Raw genomic sequence first — 11510 nt, 5'->3', positions numbered from 1 at the left:
GCGCTTCAGCATTCGGCAGTCCCGTTCTGTGAGCTTGTGTGGCCTATTAATTTGTGGCTGAGCCGTTGTTGCCCCTAGATGTTTCCATTTCACAATAACAATACAATACAGTTGACCGGGGCAGCTCTAGCAGGACAGAAATGTGATGAACTGACATGTTGGAAAGGTGGCATCCTATGAGGGTGCCACGTTGAAAGTCACTGAGCTCTTCAGTATGGGCCATTCCACTACCAATGTTTGTCTATGGACACTGCATGGCTGTGTGCTCGATTTTATACACCTGTCAGCAACGGTGTGGCTGAAATAGCCAAATCCACTAATTTGAAGGGGTGTCCACATACTTTTGTATATATAGTGTATCTCTCACTCTAGCACATTGATTCCACCTCAAGGGAAACCCTATGTGGGCTTGGTGTGAGCTATTTGTTATATTATCTGATCCAGGCATGCACTTCCCTTTCACACTCACACTGTGGTTTCATCCCAAATGGCAACCTATCCTTTAGTGCACTACTTTTGACCAGGGCCTATAATGCTATGGTTAAAAGTAGTGCACTATATAGGGAAGAGCGTGCCATTTGGGATGTTATCTATATGTGGGAGAGGGTGAAATTCAAAGGGGCTTGCCTGAGATCTATTAGTAATAAACTGATGATGCTACTGCAGGTATGCAGCTAAGTGTTATCTGCATCTCAGCCATTCTTACAGACATATTTGGTCATCATAGGTCATAGTGTTAGTCATAGCTGAGGTCAGGGAATACCTGGTTCTGAATACCCTCGGTCCTGAAATCTATTTGTAAATAAACAAATGAGCCTACCCCTCCCCTCCTCTTCTGATGATTCTGCTGCAGGCCCTATGTGTTATCTGGATCTCAGCCACTCATACAGCCATATATGGTTATCAGTGTTAGTAATAACTGAGGTCAGGGAATACCTGGTTGTCAACCACCCCCAACCTATCCACAGTCCTGCCCACCCACTGTTACTATGATGCCAGAGAGACTACGCTATGGAAGCAACATGCTTCCTGATAATAAGCAAATGGAGCTCTGATGCTATCTAAGAAGTGTTCATACACAAAACTACCTATGATGACAGAAACAGATACTGTCATTATGTAACAGAAGCATTTGAACATGTTGAATGGATGCCCTCCTATGTAGTGGTTGAAGGCAGAGTTGTAATTTAAATAGTATGCAAACTTTATCATAGCAATTTGCCATTTTTTTTACGTTTTCAAGAGTACGAACTAGTACAGTATCTACATGAGTTTGTGTGTATGAGCTGACTGACTGCTCTGTGATGATTTTTGGACAGATTATTATTCATCCAAAACATGATCACAGAGAGGAAGCTGACCTTTGGAGAAAAAGAGGTGCAAATGACAACTTCCCCCCTCCTCCCACTCCCCCTGTACTCACTCATAGAAAGAGATACACCAACTGTTTTATCTAGCTCTTCATATGGTCAAGAATACATTATGTCATAAAGTCATATAAACATGATTAAAACACGTGTTGGCTTTTCATTTCATTCAGGTTAATGATGTGACATGTTATTCAACTAACATGACAGAAACAAAGTAGTGAATGAGACAAAGTCTGAAGAAAATTAACAAAATGCTATATTGAAATTAATGTGTGTACAAAACAGCACTGGTCATCTCATTGGATATACTACACTGGACAAAAATTTGAACGCAACATGTAAAGTGTTGGTCCGGTGTTTCATGAGCTGAAATAAAAGATCCAATAACTTTATTTCTCTCAAATTTTGTGCACAAATTTGTTTACATTACTGTTAGCGAGCATTTCTCCTTTGCCAAAAGAATCTAACCATCGGACAGGTGTGTCATATCAAGAAGCTGATTAATCAGCATGATCATTACACAGGTGCACCTTGTGCTGGGGACAATAAAAGGCCACTCTAAAATGTGCAGTTTTGTGACGCAACACAATTACACAGATGTCTCAAGTTTTGAGGGAGCGCGCAATTGGCATGCTGACTGCAGGAATGTCCACCAGAGCTGTTGCCCGATAATTTGATGTTAATTTTTCTATCATAAGCCGCCTCCAACATTGATTTTGAGAATTTGGCAGTACGTCCAACCGGCCTCACAACCGCAGACCACATGTACGGCGTAGTGTGGACGAGTGGTTGGCAATTTGAATGCAGAGATACCGTGACGAGATCCTGAGTCTCATTGTCGTGCCATTCATCCGCAACAATCACCTCATGTTTCAGCATGATAATGCACGGCCCCATGTCGGAAGGATCTGTACACAATTCTGCTGAAAATGTCCAACTCCTTCCATGGCCTGCATATTCACCAGATATGTCACCCATTGAGCATGTTTGGGATGCTTTGGATCGACGTATACAACAGCGTATTCCAGTTCCCACCAATATCCAGCAACTTCGCACAGCCATTGAAGGAGTGGGACAACATTCAAAGGGCCACAATCGAAAGTCTGATCAGTCACACCAGATACAGGCTGGTTTTCTGATCCACGCCCCTACCTTTTTTTTAAGGTATTTGTGACCAACAGATGCATATCTGTATTCCCAGTCATGTGAAATCATAGATTAGGGTCGAATGAATTTATTTAAATTGACTTATTTCCTTATTGTAACTCAGTAAAATCTTTGAAATTGTTGCAAGTTGCATTTATATTTTTGTTCACTATAAAAGAAAACTGCATACCCAACAGGTACAAGAACAATGATCACACAAATAAAGTAACAAATTAATCAGTCATGTACATGGTGTAACTTGCATAGCAATTCTCAAAATCACTTCTCATATTCCTTAGGAACAAACACAAATAAGTTCATTTTAAGAACTTCACGTTTAAAACAATATAATTGTACAATTTGTACAAACCACACATACACGGTCAGAAATCATAGTTTCATATTGACACAAAATAATAGAATGATGTCTCAATCACAAGACCCATTCAGATGCATTTCTTTAAGAAACAAACTTGTATAAGATGCTTATACAGTATATCATGTATCTACAGAACATCCCACAAGATGTCACTGATTCCACTGTTAGCCAGTGAAACAGTGTTACTGAGTAATACATCCAATGAGCCACTGCATTGTTGAGAGATGACAAATTAAGGCAGCTACAGAAACCACCCTTCAGACATTGGTCAATTTCTTTACATGAGTCCAGCGCCATTGAAGTGCAGGCTATTTACTGTCTCTATCCAATTTTCTGTCCTTCTGGTATCTCTTTCCAAAGCATCAGTCACACCTTCACCATTGAGTCTTCATGAGTCCCTAACTCAACTTCTTGAGAGTCTCTGACCTAACAGTTCACCAGTACCAGGCTAAGGTGAAAGGTAACAGTTATCTCTGATATCTTTAAAATACAAATTTCCTTCAGAGGTTAGGCTCAGGGTTAGCCATACTCTGTGGCAGGGGGACCTCTCACTAGATTATAGTATCCAGCCATTGCCCCCAAGTCGATGTACAGGGATCCCTTTCTCCTCAGGTAGGCAGAGTCCTCAGGCTCAGAGTACAAAGAGGATTCTGTGAAGAGAAAGATAATAGTTGTTGTATTAATAGGTGCCCTCATATGCAAATGTTTTAGTGTGTACTCTGTGTCATTTGAATATCAGAGAAACATGCACTTTAAAACATATTAGATGTACAGTTTATTAGCCTATCCCTAAAAGTCCCTACCCTGTGAGGAACAGTATGTAGAACAGTTTATTTTAGGGAACAACAATGATAGAGAACATTAACATATAGAAGTCCCTACCCTGTGTGGTGTCAGGCTGCTGGCTATGCTGCCTCAGTAGAGGGTGGGAGGCCTCCACCAGGGCTGAGTCCAGGCTCCAGCAGCGTGGCTGTTCCTCTCTGGGAGGGTTGATGGCCTCGTCCCTCAGGAGCTTGGCTGCAGAGCTGCGCATGGCAGGGTTCCTCTCCAGGGCTGTCTCTAGGAAGGACCGCATGACACCACTGCAGTCCTCCGCTATGTCCTCCAGGGGAGGGGCCTGCTTGTGGATCTGAGGTGAGAGAGGAGGATATTGTCAGAGGTCTGAAGTAATACCTCCAGGTAAGGTAAGTTTATATGGATGGGCATTTGTACTTTTGGGACTATGCCATTGGTTCCATTGCACCAGGCAAGTTCAATCAAGCACAGCTAAAGTATTTGAAGAAAAACAACTGATCGAATCTACTCCTCGATGCTTTCTTCCAATCTTGTTAAATACCGATTCTGGTAGGGTGAAACTAATAGTTATCCTGCATTGAATCTGCACCTGTATGCTATCTTACGGCTCCATCTATTGAGTAATATCTTGTAAAATAAGTTTGATGTACAAGAAAGGGCATCCCTATGACAGTGAAGAATGAGGAAGTAAGTCCTTCCTTAAAGCAGAGATGAATAACGCTTCAAAAAGAGAAACAGGACATATTCAAATCAGGAACATGATCATGGAAAAACACTGTTAAAAGTAAAACGGAACTACTGTACTGAGACTGAGGGAGTAAACTACTAATGTGTCATAGACAGAGGCTGCCTCCCAAATGGCAACTTATTCCCAACAGAGTGCACTACTTTGATCAGGGCCCATAAGGCTCTGGTCAAAGGTAGTGCACTATAATAGGGAATAGGGTGCCATTTAGGATGAAGACAAAGTCACGTTAAGGGACCTGCCTCTCATGACATTTGAGAAAAATCATCTTGCAAGAATCTAGGTCTATGACGTGGAAATCTGAACAGGGTCATGGAAGAATGTGACGTTTGGGTGGGTGCAGCAAAACAGGTGAAAATGACATTCTACTAGGTATAGTCTACTTTGTCTCTGACCTAACTTTATCATAAATAGTTTGTTTGATCTTCAGTGAATGTTCAGTCAAACTGCATGTCTGTTTCAAGGAATAACTGGCCACAAACAAGAGAGGGGTTTCCCCTCCTTCAGCCCCATCAGTGTAGCAAGAGGAAGGCCTGTAAGTTCACCATTCACTCGTCTATACACTTCATCCATCCACTTTTCGTTAATACTTGGTGGAGTTGTCACTGATTATATCCCATGCAAAAACAGCTTCTGCTACACAGCTCCATATGTGTTCTGTCAATTTCTATGCATTTATTGGAAGTGTATAGAAGTCATTTGTGAACTATCAGGATATGCTTACTATGTAGAGGTAGGATGGGTAGGGAGGGAGATAGGTAGGGTGGTACTTACTATGTAGAGGTAGGAAGGGTAGGCGGTGCGTGGGTATCTCCTGACCCAGGGTGGGCTGCCAGTCTGCATATGGATGATGGTGGTGCCCAGGCTGTAGATATCTGTCTTGGTGTTGTGTCCTCGACAAAGAACCACCTCCGGGCTCATATACATCTGGGGAAGAAAACACAAGACAACTGTTACTCACAGGGTCAACGGCGTAATGCTAATTGTAGAAGAAGAAAATAAGTGTTTGGAAAGTACACAATATTTTTCTTTATCAAATGTCATTTTTTGTTATGTAGTCATGATGCCAGTGATTATAATAACACTCACAACATGAAAAAAGCAAAGAGAAGAGTTTTCTCTGATAATGCACAGTGTCTCTATGACTATGTAATAATACAGGAACCCTAAGAGCAGCTGGGCTTATGTTAGGCTCTGTACTGTATAGCTAATACGGTACTTGTGGTATGGTCTGTGGAGTATGAAACAGTAAACCCAACAGACCAGAATTTCAACTGGAATTTCCAGCAGCCTCAGCAGCTCCACTCCTTTGGCTAGCTGTCTGTTTGGTAGCCCTTTCCCTCCCTGTTATTAATGATGTGCTGGGTGTCTAGCTCTCTGCTCTGGGACTTTCCCACTCTGTCATCAGTGGTATAGGTTACCACAGAGGGTAGTGGAATGAATTGGGAAAATATAGATGAGGCAATCACTATGATCTTTCTTAAGACCCTCCTCCCTCTCCTCATCCTCCTGTTCCTAACTACATTTGAATCTGAAAATGCTACTGTTCAAAGGCATTCAACCTTAAACACTGTACATTTTGTAGCCTATGCAAAACTCTGTAGCCTATACATTACACACAAAAACCAATAGTCCACCGTACAAGATCTCTTCATGTTTGATGTGATTTCATTGCACCTTTTTTTGACTGAGACACTGTGAGAGGAGCACTGACTTGTCTTCTGAATAAATCATTATCAGACTGTGCTGAGGCATTGCGTGATCTCAATCCCAAAACTAGAAACAGCATTTTTATCTTCTAGTAAACACACTTATTTAACTTCTCATGGAGTAACAGGAGTAGGATGGTTCTTCCAATGCATTGCTCTTGTTGTTTGTCATGTCATAGGTCAACATGGTTCGGGTCAATTCCATTTCAATTCATAATTCAGAAACCGAAATTCCAATTCCAATTTAAAAAAATGTTGATTGACTGAATTGAAAACGAATTGACCCCAAACCTCTAGGTCATGGCATAGGCCTGAGGGTGTATTTTCTTGTCATGTCATAGGCCTGAGGGTGTTGAAGAGAAAAAAACAGCAAAATCACTCACCTCTGTGCCTCGTAGATCCCTAGGGGTGTATACCTTCTCTGTCATCTGTACCGTCAGGCCAAAGTCCACCAGAACCGCTTTGTCTGACATCAGGACGATGTTGCTGGCTGAAGAGAGAGGGGGGGAGGGAGGGAGAGTGAGATTCACCATAAAAGCTGCTTAGTTCAGCCATGTCATAGCTAAAGAATCTTTGCTGCAAGATACAGTATAATCTCAGAACCCAGAACCGAATATAGTGTGCACTAACTAGCTACAGTGCTATGTTATTAGTCTATCACGAAAGATTAGATACAGCACTACTTTCAAAGATCAATACTTATTCTATCATTTTCAAAAATTGCTATTGACCTACTGTATATGTGATGAGAACTGTACGTACATTCAAAGGAAATGAGAAGTACACTATATAGGGAGCTCCGTGGTTTCTTAAGGTGTCTGCGGCTGAGTTTCCTATGAAGCAGTTTCTTTAAGCTGCAGTCTACTCTAAAGCCCTTTCCTTTCCTGGTTACATTTGTAAAGTAGATGATGTAAAGTGTAAACATGTAAAGTGGCTGATGACAGTCACAGGCCCCAAATACACTAGCGTGCATGTGTGCATGTGTAGACATACCTGGGTTCCATTTCTGCTGTATTTGGGGCTAGAATTTGAGAAACCCTAGGTTTCTAAACCCTGGTAAAAGTAGAGGCTGTATGCCTATTACTCTTCTTCTCACTCTTATGCGTACTCTTACACAACTCTGTCTACTAATGTGTGTTTTTCGACATTTGTTTTGGGCTCTTACTCACGTTTGATGTCGTGGTGGATGACATTGTGAGAGTGTAGGTACTCCAAGCCCCTGAGGACTTGCTTGGTGACCCAGATTATCTCAAACTCCCTCATGGGGCCACAGCTGTCCAGTTTCTCCAGAACCGACCCTCCCTCACCGGCTTCCATGAACAGGTGGATGTTTTGGTCCCAGAGGAGAGCACCATAGAGCTCTGCAATGTTCTCGTGACGGAACCGTGCCTGGATCTCCACATCGGCTGGTTTGAAGTGTTCCATGGGGATCTAGGAGGATGGATATAACCATTAAGGCACAAACTCTTTAGTATGTAAACTTTCCAATTATGAGAACTAGAGCGGGGAAAACATGTGGTAATGGTGATATTCTATAATGCCGTTTGATTCTTTCCCACTGCATTTGTTATTGTCTAAAACCAGCGCTGTTACTGTGGGGGGTTTCTGTTGAGTTTCCTGTGGGGTAGCGAGCCAAATACTTTCAGTTTCCATCCATGTGCAATGCTGGCTTTTTTGTGTCACTGTGAAAACAATGATCTTCTTGCATAGTGTTGTTGCAAGTTTCAAAGTGTTTGTGTGCAAATGCCTGACTGACTTGACATGTGACATGATGCTTTGACATGGATTTTTGTCCTAATGAACTGGCTGCTTCGAGAAATTAATTCTGCAAACATGCCAGACATTCCAGCACGGGGCTCATTGACTCACCAGTTTGCATGCCATTCTCTTCCTGGTAATGGTATCCTGGGCCAAGTGGACTTTCCCAAAAGAGCCCTTTGGAACATGGCCGCCAGAGACAGGAGTCTTATAGGTCCACTTCCATGGAAACAGAAACACATCTGAATCGATGCGATAGTGACCCTTCTTCAGCCTCATGTGTTTCTGCACAGAGGTAATGAAATACAGTGTGAGAGGTGCTTCTGACCCAGTAAAGGCAGTTAAAACCCTGTACAAAGAAGTATACTATTCTTAACTCTACCCATGAACAGACGAACACAGACAGAGACACACACATGCAATGTAATTTCTAACACTATGAGTCCTTTGTGAGCAGATCCATCAACATAGTCTACTCAAAAGACTAACCAATGTCCTGAAGTCTCACCTTGTTCAGTAACACACCCATCTCCTCCGGCAGGTGCTGCAGTACTTCTGGCTGCATGTTAGAGATCTGGTTGACGAAAGAGAGCAAGTCCGACACCGTCCCGTATCTTACCCTACCACCACTGTTCCCCTGCTGTGTCCCCTGGGTCCCTCCTGTCACTTCGTCCCACGAATCATCCACTGTCTCCTCGTTCTGGTCCATCTCCTCCTGAGAGAGACCCTCCTCAAACGACGCCCCAGCCTCTTTTTCCTCTTCCTTGGTGTGGTAGAGACTTTCCACCACGTTGATTATGTCCTCTATGTTCATGTGAGCCAGCAGGAGTTCTATTCCAGCATTGTCATATTTGTAATCCATCTTGTTTGATTCGCTGCTCCTAAATGGTTTCTGAAATGGAAAGTTGAGATTCCATGATGGAAAGATCCTTTGACATTCTGATCCTGGTACAGCTTGTTGTGGAAGCAGAGCAAAGGAGGGGAAATCTAATCTATAGACGAAACAGTTTTCCTTGCAGATAAAGGTAATTTGACAATTAGCTGGGAAGCCTCTGGCGAAATTGCACCCTCATGTTAGGGTACACAAACTCATGGACTTCAGAAGACATAATAAAGTGATGAAAACATAACTGGCTAAATTTCCACTTCTCCTAAATCACATGATGTGTTCTCATTGTAACCAAGTGAAGAAGAAATGCAACTAAATTAATTGACACGTTTTGGAAAACTAAGGTTGGAAGCAAATAAGGCGAATCAAGATTCGTTTATAAAAGCGTAATATCAATATGATTACCTGAGTCTTTGTAATAACTTAGGATCAGGTCTGACTGCTCACTCCATTCTTGCGTCTGTATGCAGGCAACTCTATTACTCATTGAAACCTACGGACTGTCACCAGTGAGGAAGTTGTCAACAGAGGAAGTCCATATCAGTCTCCGTGTGCAGGTGTAGTGCTGTATTAATGAAAAAATATGCGAATGCTGTGAGTTTTATAGTCATAGGGATCCTTTGTAGTTTCGTTTTTCTTTTCATTTTCCTTAATGTCCCCGTAATATTTGTTTTCCATGGGCGAACGTATTCAGGTGAAGGAAGCTAATAGAAAGACTTGCCGTTCATCAGATTCAATAGAATAGTTCGGTATATTCCAATAGTGTGAAACTGCAGCCAGCAATTCGGGGCGTTCCTGCTGCATGTGGGCAGTCTTTCATTTGCAGGAACGCCCCCTCTAGAGCGTCCCATCGGTTCCTTCTTGAACACCCCCCAGAGCATCCCATTGGTTCGAATCGACTGATTGGTTCTGTATGGAGTGTACCTTCATGCCTGTGTGACACTTTTGAATGTAGGTCAAAAGGGAAGTAAAAGTATTATCGCCGTTTTTTCGCCCCTGCATACCGGAATCCCCCTTGCTAGCTAGAGGTGAACAGTGTAATTCGCTCCCGCCTGCCCTCACATTCGTTAACAGAACTGTGGGAAAACAGTGCCCGACAGGAGGGGGCGAATGACACTGTCTACCGGTCGCCCCCACTAGCACATCAAACGACAGGCTAGGGCGACAGAGTGTGCTAGCTAACTTGCTCGTTAGATAGCACACTGTGTCGCTCCCGCCTGCTATGTACCGGAGAAAACCATGCCCGACAGTCAGGGGCGAAGGACAATGCCTACCAGTCGCCCCTGCTTCCCGCAAGCACATCAGACGGGAGGCTGGGGCGACACGTGTACTAACTAGCTTGATAGTTTGCAACGCCGTGTGCTAGCTAGCCTCCCGCCTGCTGTGTACCGGAGTACTCCAGTTGGTTAAGCTAGCACCCAATGTCCTTCGCTCCCGACTACTGAAAACCTGCCCTTACAGTCGTTAACAGAACTGCGGGAAACCAGTGCCCAACAAGCGGGACGAAGGACACTGTCTAATGTACTGGTGTATGGCTAGCTAGCTACGGTTTACGCCCCCGCGGGGTTTATCAGTTGCTGGCATCCAACATGATTGTGCAGTAATTCCCACATACAGGAACGCAATTTCGCCCTTCTCCGATTTTCAACCCTTGCGCGTCAATTAAAAATACTGTGTTTCGCAATGTCTCGTGTTGTTGAAGTTCAATAACAGTTATATGAGAAATGACTTAAGTGATAGAAGTGTAATACAACTAAACGCAGGTGGTTGCATTACAGAGAGCAAACAAAGTCATTTCAATACAAACAATTAAAGTGATCAATTTGGTATTGCACATGAGTAAAAACCCAATATTAATATTACAGCTGACTGAGCCTTTGTTCTGCTTGAGCCGTCTCTGAACAGGGGGAACACGCTTTAATGCCACTCTCAGGGCATCAATGGCGTCCTCCTTTGGCGTGTAGGTTATGTATGAGAGGAAGCGGTAGCCTTTCAAAACACTTCCAATAACTAGATTCATGCTTTCAAATATAGATCGGAACTAGTACTGCTTCCAGGAAGACCAATGCACTCAAAAAGAAACATGAAATCGGTAGGTTTTTCATCCAACGATTGGACGCATCCTGTAAGTAACATGAGCTAGCCATTCATTGTAGGTAACGTTAGCTAGCTAGCTGGCAGTTGCCCCAAGACTACTGCAGTTCAAGCTCCCTGCCACTTGTTAATTCATGTAGTTTAGCTGATCATGCTCAACATTAAAGGCATAGGGGCCACAAAGTTGTGGCAAGTAGCTAGCGAAAACACCATACTATCATGGCATCTATATAGTTAGCAAGATGGATTAGGCCTACATTTCCATGTCAAAGACGGAATAATGTATCCATATATTTAAGTATGTTGCCATGATATGTGTCGGTCTGTTTTCTTGATTTTAGAACCAAAGGAGGGAGACAAATCGTTTTACACATTACAAGAAGAGAGGATAGAACAGGCAGAGAGATCTGTCCTTATCAGCTGCCCTGCTAAAACCAACAACAAAAAGTTACTGAAGTATTTATCCAGACATGGAAATATCAACAAATGTTTATTTCATATAAGCTATGTAAGTATTTCAGTTGTGCTAAGATATGAATCTACAAATCAACACGAATGTATGGAAACAAAAGCAATGCTGTTTGTATGTAACTACAGTATGATGGGAAATAGCATATCCAAAAAT

The 11510-nt window shown here is 42.7% G+C and overlaps 1 protein-coding gene across 1 annotated transcript; it reads right to left on the bottom strand.

The window, feature by feature from the left end:
• Positions 1–2653: 2653 nt before the first annotated feature.
• Positions 2654–10396, bottom strand: LOC115195881 (mitogen-activated protein kinase kinase kinase 8). Its single transcript, XM_029756211.1, has 8 exons — positions 9197–10396; positions 8411–8794; positions 8014–8187; positions 7314–7575; positions 6528–6634; positions 5210–5362; positions 3778–4024; positions 2654–3545 (listed from the first exon to the last, which is right to left on the bottom strand). Exons 2-8 carry the CDS (start codon positions 8762–8764, stop codon positions 3415–3417), a joined length of 1428 nt encoding a protein of 475 aa, XP_029612071.1. The 5' UTR covers positions 8765–8794; positions 9197–10396; the 3' UTR covers positions 2654–3414.
• Positions 10397–11510: the final 1114 nt, after the last annotated feature.

Source organism: Salmo trutta, chromosome 6 (assembly GCF_901001165.1).
Source record: "Salmo trutta chromosome 6, fSalTru1.1, whole genome shotgun sequence".
Classification (NCBI taxonomy): domain Eukaryota; kingdom Metazoa; phylum Chordata; class Actinopteri; order Salmoniformes; family Salmonidae; genus Salmo; species Salmo trutta.
This window is presented reverse-complemented; position numbering and strand designations above follow the sequence as displayed.

Coding starts and splice junctions, on each gene's coding strand:
- LOC115195881 (XM_029756211.1), bottom strand. CDS start 8,764: ATGGATTACAAATATGACAATGCTGGAATAGAACTCCTGCTGGCTCAC. Junction 6,635..7,313: donor CATCCACCACGACATCAAAC/GTGAGTAAGAGC, acceptor CTCTCTCTTCAG/CCAGCAACATCGTCCTGATG. Junction 5,363..6,527: donor GGGATCTACGAGGCACAGAG/GTGAGTGATTTT, acceptor TTTCTTCCCCAG/ATGTATATGAGCCCGGAGGT.